The sequence below is a fragment of the Lepisma saccharinum genome, chromosome 1 (genome assembly GCF_977018435.1).
Source record: "Lepisma saccharinum chromosome 1, izLepSacc3.1, whole genome shotgun sequence".
NCBI lineage: Eukaryota > Metazoa > Arthropoda > Insecta > Zygentoma > Lepismatidae > Lepisma > Lepisma saccharinum.
Window position 1 is genome coordinate 115590410 of NC_139229.1, and position 19996 is coordinate 115610405.

General features: G+C 34.4%; 1 protein-coding gene across 17 annotated transcripts in view; it reads right to left on the reverse strand.

Moving 5' to 3' along the window:
- Positions 1-2255: 2255 nt before the first annotated feature.
- da (transcription factor daughterless) overlaps positions 2256-19996 on the reverse strand; it is a 338039-nt gene continuing 320298 nt past the window's right edge. For 8 of the 17 annotated variants that reach the window (XM_083137007.1, XM_083137022.1, XM_083137010.1 and 5 more), the window contains 6 exons: positions 17314-17364; positions 14607-14693; positions 11411-11556; positions 10506-10636; positions 7520-7613; positions 2256-5429 (listed from right to left, as the gene is read on the reverse strand). In XM_083137007.1, the coding sequence (XP_082993133.1) occupies positions 5404-5429; positions 7520-7613; positions 10506-10636; positions 11411-11556; positions 14607-14693; positions 17314-17364 (535 nt within the window). In that variant the 3' untranslated portion in view covers positions 2256-5403. Of the gene's footprint in view, positions 5430-7519; positions 7614-10505; positions 10637-11410; positions 11557-11600; positions 11747-14606; positions 14694-17313; positions 17365-19996 lie in introns of all 17 variants that reach the window. The other 9 variants (XM_083136971.1, XM_083136952.1, XM_083137037.1 and 6 more) reach the window with 6 other exon arrangements.

A 19996-nucleotide genomic window follows, 5' to 3' on the forward strand; every position in this document is an offset into this window, starting at 1 on the left:
AAAACTAAATAAATGTAAAATGAGTATAGACTCAAAACAACGAATATAAAATGTGAAATATATAGTCTATTATTAAATATATTCTTTGGTAGATGTTTACTGTGCATGTTCTGTAGTACAGATCTTATAAAAATTGCAGGTGCAATAATGCACATAAACATACACCTAGTAGCCAGAGAAACTGGAACAGTACAGCCATAAAACGATCGTGAATACTACATGAAGGTAGATGTACACGAAATCTACTACGAACATCACTGTAAAACTACTTGCTATGATTGCAAGCTGCAATGACAATCAAAATGTATTCAAGTAAATATCCCCCCCCCCCCTCTTTATCACATACTTAATATGTTCTCGTGGCAGTTGCTTGTCATTGTTTACAGAGATACCAATGTTCCGTTACCTCTACCCTTTCTCTTTTTTCTCATCATTCACCCACAGCAAGAGTTTAACAACACCTTCTTGTAACAGGTAACCTATCACGTGCTTCCATCTGTATGACATTTAGGCCCTTGCTTTCAAGCTAGTTACTGCCCTAGAGTAAAGATGGGGTTTCATGACTCCCACAGCCTGCTATGCGTTTCAGACTGGTGCAATGAAAAGTGATCCAAACTCGAGTGATCCAGACTCATGGCTTTTCAAAATCGCCAGTTTGTGCATCATTGGTGCAAAGGGGAATCAAATACCTTTTCCTCAATATAATACTTCAAAATTAGTGATAGTTGAGTATTGCATGAATTGTCTGCTGTTTAATCAGCCTGAAGGAAAAAAGTCTACCTCAACGATTTCGGATAAAATATGCTTCCTGCAAATAGACAAAGTCGCATCTAAAAGTTTATTTGCAATTATCTTTGATGTACCTTTGAAGACACTTGAACCACTTTCTAAATGGTCTTTTACTTTAAAAACACCTGGGTTATTTGAGTCTCACAAACATTTGCTCTCGAGAACAGGTATCATATACAACAAAAAATATCATAGGAAATTAAGTATGGCATAAATTTGGTATTTAGTTCAGCTAAACTTAATCATAATGACATACTAGTAGCATTACTTACTTTGTACACGTTCTCTTATTTAATCTCATCCATCACTTCAAATACCGTACATATATTTTTCTCTTGTGCAGGCCCCATATTTTGAGATATAAGTAGGATGCTTCATAAATTACCATTCTAATGTTTTCCTAAAGCTCATGGCTATGTTAATACTGCTCTTGAATAGGTATTAGACACATTCCATGCCTTCTCTCTCTAATAGTTAAAGATACTAGTCACACTCATAATTCTGAAATATTAATCTACACACAAGTATACCATTTCAAGTGTTTTATGGAATTTCTCCCTTTGGAATATCTGGGAGGCATAGATTTACTTTGTTTAGCCACTCCATTATCTCACATACACATAGGAAAACTACTACTAAAGTTACGACGCCATTTAGGTAAAATACAGTGGAACCTGGATTTTATGTCTTCCAGAGGACCAATCTGAGAAAACCTAAAATACAGGTAAATTTTATAGCATTTAGAGCAACTATTAAGACAATGAAGATTGAATGTATTATCCATGAAAATGTAAAATTGAAGAATGTGAAAGTAGGATTCCACTGCATTAATACACATAACAAGCACTATTATAGTTAAATCAATAACAATAATGTGAATACAGTGAAACCTCGATTTTACATTTTTCAGGGGACCAAGCTGAAAAAACTTAAAATGCAGTAAAATCGAGGAAAATTTTATAATATTTTCCTATGTTGGGACCATCCAGATTGAATGCATAACGTGGAAAAATGTAAAATCCAGGAACATTTTATCAGGGTTCCACTGTAGTGTGTAGAAACGTAAGGAATTGACCATAAAAGTATTCCATTTGGATTATTATTAATAAAATATTATCACTGCTAAATGTGAAATCTATAAAGTTATATATTGAGGTTCCTTAGGAAAATATAGACAATCCATAACCAGTAAATTTTCTTCCAAAAACTGGAATTAAATGAGCGGCTCAGGAGTACAGCTTGATAACCCACACTCTGTTCCAAATTCAATTAACATTGGATGCAGTTGCTGTACAATAGTGAATAAGTTCCCTCTCTCTCTAGATGAGCTGAGCTAAAATACTAAAAGATGGCATGGTACAAGGGACACATCATTTTTCAACCTTTACAACACAAGGAAAATAATGGCAGATACAATTTTGCACACTTCAGGATGAGCTTGGAATAAAACAAAACACATATGGAAAAATGGCACATTTATTACCTTTCATTTTAATTTTCCATGAAAAGAACCAAGGTCAGAGCAACATTGCTCTCTGTAACTTGTTTTTCCAGTATAACAAGATGTGAAAAAGTGAAGTGGTATTTTTAACCTTTTTGTGTGGTTCAAGTTTGTAGCTGGATGTGTTAAAATGACCAAATTCTGACAACCACTCCAAGTTTCATTTCTTTCTTTTTTTTCAGGTAATAAGAGCACTATTAACATCTGGATGATCATTCAGCATAATGAAAAATACATTATATGATACACAATACAGGATATATCATTACACTTGAATCACATCACTTCAATATCATGATTAGAAACTCTTCAATGATGAACAAATTTAAGGTCACTGCTCTGCAGGAGGACTGTTAGCTTCACTTGCATGTAAACTGCTGCCATTTGTGACGACCTTCACTTGATCAAATATATGCTGCCTCTCTCTGTGTTTTTTGACTCACCAATCCATGGTAATGTAATACACTTTTGCTTATTTTTACTTTCAGCTTTTCAAGATTCTGATACGAACAAATCATTTATCAAATAATAAAATGTGTTACCTGCTAAACTGAAGCAAAATTACACAGCCGAGAATTAAATAACCAATAATAACATTATTTTCTTACATAGTTCATATCTGTTGAGATGCAAGTCAAAAATAATTATTTTAAAAATAATTTCAAGACACTCTTCCCATATAGTTACACAATCACTTAAAGAAGGCTGAGAAAGTCTAGTTCTATAAAATAAAAACATTTATATATATATATGATTAACGTGTTCAAAATGGCAAGTATACATTCAACAACTTTTCATCCACGTGTATTGACAACTTAAACAGCAAAAGGATATTTGCTAAATGCACTTTTCAATTAAGTTTTCTTTTCTTTTTACACATGTGTGTTGATTAATTCTGGACAATAAGAATTCATGATATCATTGCCTCTGAAATGCACATTAAAAAAAAAGTACAAACTTGGTACAAATACATTCATAAAGCATAAAACAAAATAAAACGTTAAGAATTTACCTAGACAGGTAACAATATTGTCACTGAGCTGCTCATAAGAATTGTGTATAATCTTTCAAAATGAAGTGCAATCAATGTATGTCTAGTGGAAATGGCATGAGCCCACATATGTTTCCAGCACATTTGGGCAATATTTCTTTGGTTATGCAATCTGAATTTTACCATACATACATATCTGTGGTCCTAATATCTGAACAAACTAATAATTAAAATCTACTAGGGATGGACCGATAAGAAATTTTTGCCAATACTAAAATAAAATTTATTGCTAACAACGTTATACTGATTAGGTATAAAATTGCAAATGTTCCTTGGGAACATGAATGGTTCAATAACCTTTCATTTATATAATCAAGTGACTGCAATAGGTTTTGCACCATTGGAGGAAAAAAAAATCCCTGCTTATTTAGACATTTATTTTACAAAATCACAGCATATGAATTATGGATTAATATTCATAAAAGTAATAACAAAATGGAAGAATTTTGCATTAGATATATTGGTAATGATGTCGATACACCAACATGTCCATACTGGCCGATATCGATAGAATATCAATTAATCTGTTCCATCCCTAAAATCTACGCACACAAAAAAAAGTTGATCAAGGAGGTAAATGAGTAAAAAAAAATCATTGAATGTCAGCAATAAATTAATTTAAGAAAACTCATGAAAAAAGGGTTGACTAAATGCACAACATTTTCCTTCTTTACTGGTTTGGACTGGTGAGAGAGAAAAACTCAAATATGGAGATGGAATGACAATGAGCGAAAAGATAAAAGAGTCATGTTCTCACATTCTAAAAACATCCGACTCATGATATAAGTACACTTAAAAAGAGATCGCTTTTTTCTAAAAACCATTTTTTTTATCATTTTATGTAAGTAAATTAGTATCCTATGCCAAAAAATCAATATGCATAGGTGCTTATATTGAACTTTCTTCCCCAAATTGACGTTGAAATGAATATTATGTCAGTTAAATATAACAAGAAAAAACAAAGCATCTATTTTACAAGACTCAACAGGATTGAGGGGCAATGGGGTAAATAGTTTAGAAGACAATAACTGAAAAACTAAGAATCTACACTAAATATGCTCTTCCTTACAAAAAAAAATAATAATAATCTAACTGCTAGCAGAACAAGGCTCAATTTAAAAAAAAACACAAAAAGTAATAATAATAATAATCATCATCATCTGAAAATTACTGTTTAAAGTAACATATCTGCAATGGCAGATCTATATATATATGCATATATGTCAGTCCTTCAAATCCTTTACCATATTCAATGCAATGCAGGATGGTCATCATACATAACACATGATCACACTCAGGAGCATTGATTGGTTGGTTCACACTTAACACATACACAGCCCCAGAACTGATGCGGACACTGGTACCTGCTGGGCACTCAACACGGCACTTCCTTGCAGTTCCCTTGTATGGCGGCAGAGAATGCTTTGTTAATTAATAATAAGTAAAAAGAAAAGCAGTCTAAATGTCACTTCATCTCTCATCTATAACTTCCTCTTGTAACTCTGTCAGTATTTTTGGCAACATAGTCACATGGGACTTGTCCTATAAGAGAAACCACATACCGTTCCGGTAGAGTTCATGCACCACTGTTTTTATCACTAAAATCAGACAACCATCATAAGAAGGTTAGGAGGAGAATGAAGATATATTGGGGGGGAACAAGGGCAATAGAGGGGAGGGAAGTTGTAGGAAAAACCACATCATGCATACCACGTATGGAGGCATACATATGGGGATATATGCAACTTAATGCAGTTTTCTTACTCTTTTTTTTTGGACAAAGTAGTTTATAACGTGGTTTGTAAGCAACTTCACTTTTAATGTCATCACATTTTTTTTAAAACTTCTTTACAAATTTCTGTTAAAAACCATTGTGCTGTAACTGGCCAAAGAGTTCCCACCACTTCCTAGACAGGGGAAAGTTTTGCACTCTTGCACCTTGGAGCACTCGCTAGTCACTCACTGTCTATTCTGCAGTGCTTAGTTGCCTTGTAAACTGGAACGTCCATTTTCTTCCCAGTATATAAATGACAGCCCTTACTGCTACTGTGACTGAGGTTGGCTATGTGGCATTGGGGGCTGAGGAGCCTAAAATGAGATGAGAATAACATATTTCAATTTGATATTAAATTGCAAATGTTCAATGAAAAACGTATGTAACCAGATGATTTCAACAAGTATTGCTTTTGGAAAAAAAAATGCACATTGTCATGTTTACAAAACCATGGTTTATGAATTACATATTGTAATCATGAAAATAATAACAAAATGGTAACATTTTGATTGAGTTTCAGGCCGTTTATAGCAATATAGGATTGGTAACATCTGCAATTTTATCCACTTACTGATACACTGATATGCCTGTATCAGTTAATCTGCCCCATCCCTAATACACGTAATTAGGGCAGTAAGTCATACTGATGGCTTGCAAAGTACTTTAACAACTAGTACTAGCATGCACTCTGGGTATTTTTTGAGGTATTCAACATTTAGGAACATATATAGTTTGATGATAAAACAATTGTTCTCTTTTGAAATAAATCTGTTTTTTATTACTAAAATAATCACATGTACGAATATGTTGAGCAAAACACGAATTTGTAATGAGTATTTGAGTACTTGCTGAAATGTTAACGTATCTTTTCAATCGTGGCACTCCCAGATAATTATTTTGGGTGGACAATATATTATAAGGTGGACTTCATTTTGGCAGGCATGGTTGCAAGCATGAAAACATTGCTTCACATATTTTAAGCTACGAATTCAAATAAAACAATATAAATGAATAAGGTAATCTGATATAAAATAAAATTTTAAGAACATTGTGTTTCCCTTTTGCTGTTTTGGACCACTGTACACCACGTAAAAAGAAACAAGTGCATGAACACCCCTACAATGAGCAGTGTTGACATGAACTAATACAAGAGAGACACCACACAGCTGCTGTGGTGTGGGTAACAAGCTGGTGGTAAAAACTCCAGACACCAAAACGGTGAAGGGAGCTGGCCTGTAGCTCATCATATTCAGGAGATGCAAGCCACACAATATCATCGCCACAAATATCTGTTATGACCACTATGGATCACAACATTTTCTGGTAGCATCCATCATATCCACCTAAGGGTTTAACCAAGATGTAAGAACACTAAGCTGTGTTATTAGTGCAGTGCAAGATGCTACCTATAACATACATGTATAACGATATAAATCTACTGATGATAACACATATTGTTACTTTCACTCTACTTGCTCCTGACTTAGGACATTAGGAAAAAGCGACTTTTTGTTTTAAACAATACTGTTAGCAGCACAAATTTAATTTGTCTCCAAATATAAAAAAGAAGGCTATGGAATACACACTGCTTCTAAGGTTAAAACAAGTGTTCTTGTCAGGGGCTTTCTGATGCCATGAATAATGCACTGCTGTCATATTTTAAATTGCATTTCTGTTTCATGTTCTGAAACTTATTTACTTACTTTACTTCACTTTCTTCTATAATAGCAAATTGAGTGAAAATTAAATACTTTCCATTAGAATGCAAATATATATGGCATGTTGATATTAGCCTTTACAACAATATTAATACAACATTAATATAAAAAAAAAATAAAATTATTTAAATTCTTAAAATGGATGCCGCAAGATGAAATATGAATTATTAATACTGAATTCACTACAGATAAAATAAGCAAAAAACAACAAAAACAATTTCATGTAGCAATGTTTGTTATTTTTACCAGGTTTTCATCAGACTCATCACTGTATATTGCTGAAATGTTGCTACTTAAGGCATTTTTGCTTGTTTTATTTGTACTGAATTCAGTATTAGTGATAACAAGCAATGTGCACCATCAAGAATAAATATGAATGGTTTAAAAAATATATAATATTGCAAATTACTTATTGCCACCTTATTAACATAATTTTTACCACGCTGCTGACAGATGAGCTTCATTCAAGAGTACAGAAACTCGAAAAAAGAAGTTCCTGTTTCAGCAGGTATGCTCATTCTAGAAACTTAAAATGTTAATTAAATACTATATATATAAAAAAAGAACATACTTTGGAAAGGAGACATTATATACATGTATGTCTTCCTAGCAAGAACACTAGTAGCTATTAAAGACTGGATCACAAAAGTTTTTTTTTAAAATTTTTATCTATGAAAAGCACTTGCCTCTCCATTCCAGTGGCTCATGCTGATCTTGTGGTGGCACTGTTGGATATTGTCCTTGTTCCGTTTGATGGGAAGGAGGCATCATTGCTTCTAACTATTACAGAATTCAGTATGTCAGGAAATGTGGTCATGTCTAAGAATTTCTTTATATATATATATATATATATATATATATACACAGAGTGATTATAAAGTTTCGATCCATTTCTGTGAAAAACTGATATTAGTTGGGTTTACATTATCTGTAGAAGTTTAGATAGATTATGTGTTAGTAAGTGTTAGGTTTTCCATTATCATTATTGGTTTGATTCTAATATCCGTTTTTCACAGAAATGGATCGAAACTTTATAATCACCCTGTATATCTACACACACCAAAATTTAATACATAATTATTAGAATTTATACACCCCCTATTTCTTATATTAATTGGTACTGGGGGATAAAGCAGCAATGTCAGACAGTGCATTAACAAATTTGATTTCCTTGGATCTGCCTCATCTCATAGCTTTGGGGTCCACTAGTCTCGTATAAGCCCCGGTCCACACGGGCAGAAAGAATTATTAAAGAGTGCTTAGCGTTTCAGCATTCTTTAAGCATTGGTTGTTATGGCTGAAGGAAGTAATAGAATTGGCCACACGGACTGACTAGCCTGCGGATGCTGAACGTCTGCCGCATTCCGTAAGCATCGCCCATACCGGACAAAGTGTGGAATGACGACTGGGCTGACTGCTATTTCTATTGCATCTTATGGTATCGTCCACACAAGCGGAACGTCTGCTGGGCTGAATGATCACGTCACGCACTTTGTGGATTGTTTCACACCACGTGGTGCTGAGTTCTAGCATTGTGTTTCTGATGAACATTGTTTTTGCAAGTGAAGATGGGTGATCTAGATATAGATAAATTAGAAACAATTATGAAAGTGGAAAAGAGGCCATGTATTTGGGATATTCGGTGTGAGGAATATAATGACAGAAAGAGAAAAGATTTGGCGTGGAATGAAATTTGCTATACTTTGTTACCAAACTTCGCAGAGCTGTCAGTAGTTGTAGCACAACGAACCACTCATCTTTGGTTTATTTACACCTACATGCTTCCAGTCTATTGCTCCTATGCAGTGTGGAAAATTAGTATAATTTTCGAAGCCCTTTGCAATATTCTTCCACCTCTCTTCCATTGGTTGAGGTGAGGGAAGCACTGGCTCTGTAGTGTCCCATATTGCACGACAAACTGTTCTGACAATCTCACTGACCATAGATTTGCCAATTCTATAGGTATAGTGCAGCTCAATAAGGTAGCAACCAGTTTCGGTCCAGGAACTTTTTTTCCCCGCATCAATTTTAATACGGTCCAGGAACCTTTTTTCAGCTTTCAGATGGGGAGAGGAAATCTGTTGGTAAGTCGTGACTCATGTACGAGAGCTTATTCGCTTATTCATAACACACGGCATGCAAACACATGAATCCAGATGAACAATTAAAAAAGGTTACTAGTACATATCTCAAAATACACCAACATAAAAGCCATCCCTATCTCCCAAAAAAGGGAAGGGGCTCAACTTTTTTGTTTTGGTGAAAATATCATTTTTTAAATGTTTACATTCCTCACAAAAATATAATTGGCTGTCACTTGAATAAAAGTTACGTATTTTCAGTTTCCGCTGAGTGTCAGCATTTTCTCTGCATCACCTTACGGACACAATGCTTAGACGTTAAAGCACTTTTTAAGCATTCTCTCTGCCCATGTGGATCAGGTGTAAGGGTTCAACCCTGGGAAGCTAATGAAAGTTTGAAGTGTGGCACTGATCACAAGCACATCAAGGGAGATGCTCAACAAGCAACGTTTTCGCCCAAGGAGCAAATTATTTATTTACTTAATTACATTAGTGTCTTTCACTTATTGATCACATGCACATTTTTTAAACCAATACTTTCATTAGAACAAGAGTCGAGTTAATATCGGTACCAATGTATCAGTGGCAAAGGCATCTGTGGCAGAGTAGTTGGCATTAACGTTCTACAAAGCCAGAGGTCCCAGGTTAAAGTTTAGATCCATCATTGTATTAGTCCCATCATCAGTTCATAATTCAACCTCATCATCGCAATTAACCCAAGAGGTAGAAAAGCAGCATAAGATACTAGTTTTGGTAATGAAAGTATCAAAATATTTGTTTCTTATAGTGTATACACTTAAAAATTGTGTCTGGCCTTTCTCATTTTTAATTTACTTTCTATGTTGTCTCACATTGCTGCTTCCCAAAACATTTCATATGAACTACTTTAATCTGTACCAAAAGATGCAAAATTTAAACATTCAGTAGATTGAAATAGGTTTTTCTGCACTGTAAGAAATGAATTGAATTTTAAGAATTATTCTGCAGGTCTTCTACAGTAAGCATTAGAGAGAAAAGTAGTATGAAAAATACAGAATATCTCTTAATATAGAGATATGGTGCATGGCATGAATATCTGTTAAGATATGTAAATAAAAAGCATCCTTGGTAACTATTGCAGAAACATGAAATTAGGTTTTGAACAAATGCTTTCACATGAACATAAGAAATTTCATTTTTAAGAATATTCCTGGGACAAAATGTAATGTTTATCTTGTTAAATGCACAAAATTATTTTTGTCTTGCATTGTTTAGCCCCGGTAAAAAAAAATATGAGAAAAACAGCAGCACATTTTGGAAATATTTCATGCCCTGTCATGTCTTATTATTTCCTTATTTCACTTTACAACATTAATGTGAAATTACAAAAAAAAATCAGAAGGAATGAGGTTTTCCAAATGCATTTCTTCCATTTTATCCCAGGTAAAATACTGCTAGAAGTTGTCAGACGAAAAGCATATGCAAAGGAACCTAATTTATTAAAAGTAAGATGAAGGAAAACCTGTACATATTGAATAGTCCACTGGCACCAAAACTTAGCTTCATAGAAGAAATACATATTACTGAACCAAAGGCTTTCATCAATACTTACAGGCATGGAAGAAAATGGAGGAGCCATGTGTGTCGGATGTCCGAGGTGATGTGCTGCTAACTTTGGTCCATCCTCTGCCTTCTCTTCTTCTCTTCGTTTCAAACATGCTGCCTTAGGATTCAAATTTCGTTCTAAAGAAAACAGAAAAATAATGTATGAATGTCTTTTTCATTACTTTAGAACATCAAAATAATAACGAAAAAGCACATATAAGTTCACATAAGCGGCATGCAAAATGATAGCAACTTCCAGCATATGATGTATATTTTTTTTTTTCCTTTAATAAATTTTGAATACACACAATACCATTCACTTAGATGAAACATGAAAGCTGAATGCAATGAACAATTCCAGTGCTATTGAACAATTAAAATTTGAGGTTAACTCTGCACTAGCATATTTCACACATGGTTAATAATTCAGAATTGTGCTTTCAATTTAATTATTGCCGTCATTAAGGAGGTGATGACCTCTGTGGCAGAGTGGTTAGCACAGCATGCTACCATGTCCGGCTTCGAATCATCAGTCATCCTCATTGTTGCGATTAGACAAAAGTGGCAAAAAAATGATGTAACAATCAATCAAGTCATTAAGAAGCTCTTAACTGTGACATTAAAAAACAGAATTCCTAGCTTGACACACACACACATACACAAACACAAATCAGCCTCCCATCCCAAGCACTAAATCAAGGGCATTGCATCTGCAGGACCACAATGTGAATATTTGCATAAACAGCCAGTCCCCACTGTAACAGAAATGGCAGTTTCTACTATAGGCAAGGAAAGAATAAACGCTAGGCTTTTTTCTCTATTTCTTTTCACCTTACACATAAAAAGAAACGAAAGAAAGGGACATGCTAGCAGTAACAAGCAAATGCTGAAGTATTTTCTTTTTATTTCTACCTCTAACTTGCTGTTCCAACTGCATGATAACTTCCACAGCCATATTTAGGATTCCTAACTTAGTTTGTGGTTTGTCCGTCTTCAGGTGCTGCATACACATCCTCCCCAACTCTTTTAAGGCTTCGTTTATGTCCCGAATTCGTATCCTGAAAAGACAAAGTAGAAAAGAACTGCATCAAAGCATGCCTACCTCGAACTTGCTTCTCCAGTGTAGTTATGATCTCTACTGCTTGATGGAGCACATTAAGTTTTGTCTCAACCTTATCATTTTTCAGATGCATCATGCACATGCGGCCAAGCTCCTTAAATGCCTCATTTATGTCTTTGACTCGTATCCTGTAAAGGAAAGCCAACCGTAAATGTCTTCATCCCGTACGAACATCATTTGACAGTTACTTCTTCATGTGCCCATGTTGGCAACATGCCTCGTCAACAAATCTTTTATTTGTCTACATATATGTAGAGTGGTTATTCCTGTACCCTGAGATGACAATTTTTTTGCCTTGTTTTGTCATATTTGCATCTAATACCTTTTACCACTACACTAACCGAAACGAAGTAAGATCTAAAGGTTTCACTGAATTTTGGATTTGTCTCAGAATGAACTTTTTATTGAAATATCTCATATCTTCAAGAGCCATGCTAATAATGTAAGTTATGACAAATTGTATCTATTTAAAATTCTCTAAGAACCCTAAAAATATTTCCTTCTGTGAATTATATTACCTACATATTTGTAATTGTTACATGGACCATGAGCCTACTATAATTACTGATCTCTAAACACAAAATGGAATTGACACAAAGGTTCTCCTAAATAGTGAAAATGGATTCAATTTAGAATATTGTCATGGTCCTTGAAATGACATATATTCGAACAAATCATTGCAGTGAAAGGCCGAGGATCCAGTTGGCCATCAGATATGATTTCCTGTGGAGAGACACGTGATGATGGACAGACACAATAGAAGAATTCGTGGATTCATAAAGTTGCAAGAAAAGTTCAGTGTTTGAAGCTGTTGAGTGCTGCTTTCAAGACAATGTATCTGCATCTGACATTACTTTGGGAAGTACCTCATTTTCTTCAATGCCAAGAAGAGAAATAAGTACAATTGTTATTAAAATTACACAATTCTAAGAAATTTGTGAATGTATCTACATTGAGCCTAACGAGAGAAGAAAACAGATGCTAACTTTCCCAGGAAAGGAAAATATATCAAGTCCTTTCTAAAAACTAAAGTAAAATGAAGTTTATCCTATCTTTTATCATGCTATGTAAACAATAGGTGAGGGTACTGGGCATTTGCATTTTTAATCTTGCCTTTCCCACAATTACATATTAAGAGTGAAATGCATATAAGACGAGGCTGTATTTAAAAAAAAGAACTGTCAAATAGCATGAAACATTTACGGTTATGAGTCAGAGAAAACCAACTGAAGTTGAGTATTTAGTATATGAGGCACACCCTTGTTTTAGAAAACAGCTATTATTTTTTAAAGAAAGCACTCCACATAAATAACGCACTTACCATGATGTAAAATTATCCAGTCACATATGCATACTGTAGTTCACAGTTCAAAAAAATACAAACTATAAAAACTAGGCATTAACTAAGTTCAGACACACAAACCTGAAAACATGAATACAAGTTTAATAGGCATTTCTTAAAAGGACAGACTAAGTTTTCACCAGGATATACCACAAGTAAAACAAACATTGAACCTCAGCAATGGCTATGCAGCATCTTTTGTTCTAGAGTTGAGTTAAAAACTAATACTTAAGAGGCACGAATTTTTCATTTTTGACAGAAACACGAAATGTAAAACAACACACTGCAATGTTCATATTTCATGTTTTAGAAAGGTAGGAGGTGCATTTTCCTACAATGTTTTGTGACAAAATGATGCAAAATGCGAAATAAACTCTTAAAAATAAAATTTAGTTTATTTACCGACACAACACTTTCTGAAGTCTGAATTCTCCTGTGAGTTATGCAAATCATGGAAAATTTGTTCATTCTGGTGTAAATATTTGGGAGGTAAAAATGGACTTCTTTACACAAGAATAAACTTAATAGTCTGACAACTGTATAAATGTGCTATTAGAAGAAAAATGTTTATTTTGTGTAATACGTGTAATTTTTTAATCAAGTTTAGTTTTTTTTCCCACTAACACAGAAATGTCATTTTTGTATATCACTTTCGATCCCAAAATGTGGCTAGTTTTTGCACTGAAATTTTGATCTTTTATTCACCATAAATATGTGGCCCTACTAAATACTGTGTCTTCTTATGAAGAGCTATTCGACTGACAATGCAGAGAGTGATATGTCAATAAGCAAGGCTTATTAAATATTTGCCTTGTTGAATTGTGATACAGAAACAATTAAATCTAATTTTAAAAATAAGACTAGAGAGAGAAATTCCATGTCATATCTTTCAAAGTGGATATATCAAACATAACATTTTCATTTGTACATCCCTTGCTTCATAATTTGAAATTAGAAAATTACTGTGCACATACATCTGAAAAAAAAATGGAACAATTTTTTAAAAACGAGTTTATATAAATTATTTTGTGTGTCTGGATTAAACAGACCCTATGCAAATACTCAGTTGCTGTTGCCTATCCTTATGGCTACATATACAGAGTGGCCCAAATAAAACTACACCAAACACAAAGGTTAAGTTTTCCAGTTTTTTTATCATCAAAATATGTTTGTAGTTTTGTCAGAGACTTCTTGAATGACATGTTTTGGTTCATTCTTTACAATTTGTCAAAATCTCAGTTGCAGTTGTGATATTACACACTAGTAGCTTCAAACTGCATTACAAAACATTCTGAGAAAAACCAACATGTGCTGTCTCTATGCAGACAAGGCCACTTCCAACATCGGCTTAGGCAGTGGAGCATGGTACTTTTGTGACTGACTGAATATGCCCAAGTTTTAACATGTAAGTTAATAACTATAGTTATAGAGCAAGTAAGTTATAGGTGTGCTTGATCATACTAACACTCATCGCTTGATTGGATATAGTTTTATTTGGGCCACCCGTTAATAAATTTACAGAGAGAGTGCATGAGGTAATCTATGTACACAAGTACACCTTCACTTAGTCTGCATTTTCAAATAGCCACCTTTCATCAAAGCAACTCAAGAAAAAGAATGTTTTGAAAATAACAATGTTACTGTACCTTTCCCTTGCATTGTTCGCTTGTCTTCTCTCCTTCTCGCGTTGCGCTTTGATGTCAGGATCCTCCTCTTCATCCGCACTAGAACAACAGGGGTAGGAAACACAAATAAGTATGGAAGTATAGACATTGCCATTACATATTGAATTCTAGCACAGTTACTACAGCATACTACACAAATTCAGAAATAAATATATATATATATTTTTTAAAAAATCAATGTACATAACAGCATAATTACCCATGTTAGAAACAAAAATAGAACCCACCAAGCACTGACTTGCAATTACCTCATGATACAGCAATAGAATTTAAATATATTTGTCAATCATTGTTGATGGACCTTTCCTACATTCATTCTGGTCATCCTAGTATTTTCATACACTTCTTCCAGTCTGTTATACATAATGGAGGTAAATATCATATCATTTTACATAATTTTTCTGCCATTTTTGGCTAATTGTGATAGTGACAATGAAATTAATGAAGGAAGGCTGACAAAGGAAAAGCCATGTCTAAGTTGGGACTTGAATCTTTGATGGCCAAGATCATGAGTCGACTACTCTATCAGGGTTCCTACCCATTTTGGCAAAACAATTTTCCTCACCTTTCTAGTTAATTTTAAAATAAATTTGTTTTAACGTATTAAATTTCTATTCAAAAGGTAAAAAAAGGTAAAGTGCTCCCCTGTGCATAGCACCACGCCATGAAGGCGTATACGGGGTGTGGGGGTAACGTCCCACACTTTCTTGACCGGTCGTGAGTGGGGGTGATGTGATCAGCATCACGCCCCTGACCGCCTTTACCCCCCAGGGTTTCCCCCAGGTACCCATGTTATTCGACGCTGGGTGGGCGCCGGGCCGCTTCCATCGTTAGAAAAGTTCCCGGATTTGAACCGGCCGGGGATCGAACCCGGGACCTTTAGCATGGTAGTCAGACGCATTACCGACTGAGCCACCGTGGCCACCTTTCTATTCAAAAGAATCAAGTTTATTCAAAAATGTTTAAATTTAATGAAAAAAATAAACTAAAAACATGTTTATGCAGAATATCTCCCATCAAAAGACTGGTACAAGGAAAAAGGGGAAATTATTTTCAATTCCAAATCTCAGTATGACAAGAGAGAGGAAGAGTATTGGAAGTTTATGTATGCAGCAAATTGTTCTTGGATGTGTTTTCAAAATTCCCTGACTTTTTTTTCACTCACAGGTTGATTTTCCTGACATTTCCAGGTCAACATTTTGTATTTTTGTTACTTTAAGTTGTTTTTGTGCCTTTTTTGGCTAATTGTGATAATGAGAATGAATTATAATGAGATGAAATTGATGAAGGGACATTCACAAATAAAATCCATACCCAGGCTGGGATTTGAACCCAGGAACTCTGTGATGCGATTGAAAGTCAAGTGCCTAATGTACTCAGTCAACAAGCAGGCAATTTCCAGATCAGTGGGAACCCTGTTAATGTGTTCAGCCACCAATATGGTAGTATGGCAAGAGAGAGGAAGAGTATTGGAAGTTTATGTATGCAGCAAATTATTCTTTGTTCTTCTTATTTTTGTGATTGTCTCTGACCTCCAGCGTATACTTTCTACTTTATCTTACATTGGTTTTCTATGATTGATTGATTGATTTGTTGTTTTAAGTCCACTTTATGCACAGTAAGGCTAATCAGGACTGGACCTACAGTTTAAAGTGGGATCCGAACCACTGTGACATGTGCCTCCACCGGTTATCGAAGCTGGGACCCCTTGGTTACAATGAGGCTACCTGCGCCATCTGGGAGGCCCTGGTTTTCTATGGCTAATCACGATGAGGATGAACGATTCAATAAATGATGCAACAAACACAGACAAACCTACCTTTTACCCCCCCCCCCCATTATGTTAACTCTCTGCAGCAGAGACCAGACAGATGTGATCTTCCTGAATCACCTCAAGTATTGTATGTAACACATACATAATTAATACAATTATCCATAGATAATTTCTTTCACCCAACTAATACATTAAGAATGAAAACTTGCAGAATACTTTACTTTTTAATTCATTTTGTACTACAAATGAAAATTTTCAACCAAAATCAATGAGAAGGCAAACCTACATTTTAAAATTCATTGTATTCTGGATATATTCTCCATTTTTCTACCTTTAGCTTAATTGTGACAAAGATGATGAATGATGATTAGATGAAAGAACAAACATATAGTCACTGAGGCTAGTCTTAAATTCATTGTCCCTGTTATTAACTTTTATCAATCAATTATTGTTCAAAAATTTAAGAATTCTGTAAATTTTTACAAGAATTTAAGAAAGATTTTAATTTCTAGAAATTTGTCTAGGCAGCAAAGAACTAGCAGTGTTTGGATGGGGGGGGACTATTAAGTCAAACATTGTGTTGCCAATCACAAGAAAATGAAGGGGGATTTATTTTTGTGGCATGGGATGACAGGAACTTAACTTGGCCCACTTCAAGATAAGGGATTGAGCTTTTCTCTTTTAATATAAATTACTAACCTTAGGTCATCTCTATGGGAGCAGACTCTTCAATGATTGGGTGTTGTACATGTGCAAGTACACTGACAATGCAACAGAAATATCAAGAAAAAGACTACATGAATGTAATAAGAATGTCACGTAAGATAGTTGTTTTTTTGTTTCAATAGGCTGTGTTTCCACATTATACATCATTATTAAAATTATTAAACGTACCTTAATGCAGTTTCAGTCTCCTGATGAAGGTGGGCGTTAGATTCACTGAAACTGTTGAATAATAAAAGATTGAAACCATATTAAGGTGCGTTTAATAATTTTTATCATCAGGTAAGAAAAAGGGAAAAACAATGTCTACACAACATATAATTGTAGGTAAAAACACAGACTGGGGATGTATAAACCAGTTATGAGAGCCTTACAATAATAAACGCACACTAAAAACTTTAAATTACACACAAGTACTTTAGTTGGCATTTAATTTCAGAAAAACAACATCAAATATAATTTCAGTGGGGGGCACCAGAACTACAGCAATGATATCCAAAGGCTACGTAAAAAAAGAGATATCACTCTTTAATTACACACTTCAATGACAAAAAAATTATTTGGAGTCCATGCAACACACAAAAATATGTGTAATTTAAAAATATGACAAAAGAGTATCTCAGTAAAACACAAAGATTCTTATTTGGAAAAGGATCTACAAAACTTCTTCTGTCTGCATTCATCTTCAATAGATTTCTTTCTCCTTGAAGAAAGGCAAATCGGTTGATGTACATGAACCTTTATGAGCTACTGAGCTATCTTTTGTTCTATTCATTATTATTCCTCAAGGTCTCTTTCACTTCTTTCCTTACATCACTTACATTCATATTGAACTTAAAATGGAATCCAAACTACTGAAATGTGCCCCAACTGGATATCAGAGCTGGGACTCTTGACTACAAGGTGACAATATTAACCACAACATGACTGAGGATCTAACTTATTGCAATGTAATCTGCCAACTTTGACCTCACTTAACACTGACCCCAAATTTTCTCAACACAAACTGTTCTAGAAATTTTGACCAAGTAACATTTTTACTAAATTATTCTTTTTAACCTTGAAATATTAAGGACAAGAGGTACAGTTTCCTTCAACGGGCATAAAAAGTTGGGAGATATTGCGGACTAAAAATCTATACTTCAGGAGACCCTACAGTGCCTTCCTTCACTTGGTTATCATATCAAAATCACAGTTGCCTGCATAGCAGCTGGAAGCACTGGACAACATTTCCAATACGTTCTGTGACAAACGTATGTGATTAATTTACTTGTAATTGTGAAAAATAATTAAAATAAATCCACGTGCTTGAGTTAATGGGATACACATATCCCATTTCACAAGCAAGCAGCATGCTTCCAGAAGGTACACAGGTCGTGTTCGAGGAAAGCAACAACCGAATGAAGGCAAGTAGGAGCATAGGGAATTTTTATTGGATCAGGAGAATTCTTAAAATAAATATGCCATTCAGAATGATTTGTTAAGATTATGAATGAAAAGAAGGACTTAGGATGAAAAGCGTTGGGTCAAAAATTCAACCTGCAATATTTCTTCTCCTCACCAACTTAACATTCCTCTTTCAAAAAGTTGATTTTGCACACCATGTTTCATTATCATTTGTAACATTAAACTAGACAAAATGTCACAGCACATAACTTATTTTATTAGATTTTCAAAATACAGGCCCCCCTACCTTCTTATGGATCTTTCCTCAGGGATAGATAAAGCTTCCCAGCAATATGTTAAATTAATTTAAAAGGGAAATCCAGAGTGATCCAAAAACTTACAAATCCAAAGCAAGGTATGTGTTCTGACTTTTGTTAAGATTAATCTAATCTTAATCTTTAACTTGTAACACAAGAGGAAATACATGATCTGGAATAATGTTGTGACCTCTTTCAGTATTGGCTGGCACACTTTGGCAAAACTGAAACAAATGTGCACCTTATACAAAGCTATACCTCCTCTCCTTTAAAACATACTTCAGCGATGACAAGCAAAGGTTGTGTCTTATATAATATTTTTTTTTTTAAAAAATGTGTATACAACGTTAATTATGCACTCACATAACAGGGGTCTACCAAAATAACATCCAAAATACTTGACGTTTTCTTGACCTTTTTTTTTTTTAGTTTTTCTTAACCTTTATTTAATCAGCCCCTACTTAGGTAAAATTAGAAATTATCAGTTACAAAAATAAATATTTATTTAATGGAAAACCCCTACCAAAAGGCGAGTTCACATGAAAACTGAAGTTGTATTTAACAAGAGAATTACACTTGCTTTATTTATTAATGCATCCTGGACTGCATTTGGCAGAGTAGCGAGGCTCTGGCTTCTGGACTCGCAGCCAGTACACAGGCGAACCCAGATTTTACATTCCCAGATATTACATTTCCCCGCATTATACATTCAATCTTGATGTTCCCAACATAGCAAAATGTTATAAAATTTTCCTACATTTTACATTTTCCTGCATCTTAAGTTTTTTCAGCTTGGTCCCATGAAAACATAAAATCGAGGTTGCACTGTAATCTTATGTGGAGTTTGTGTTGTCGTCCCTATATATTTCTGATTGTCTCTTCATCCATTACATCTTACCACCATTCATCCCCATATTTGCGATTAGCTAAAAGGGGCAGAAAATTGAAGCAAAACAAACTGAATCAAACAATCAGTCATTGTAATAGCAAACATTCTTGACCATAAGTATAACTTCTTTCCTTCATGACTTTCTTGATTGGTACACACCCTGTTAATTAACATGTGTTTAAATACATTGATATAGCACAATTAATGCATATTTCTTCATATTTAACTCCTTGCAAATGGTCTGTGCAGCCATTTCAGTCAT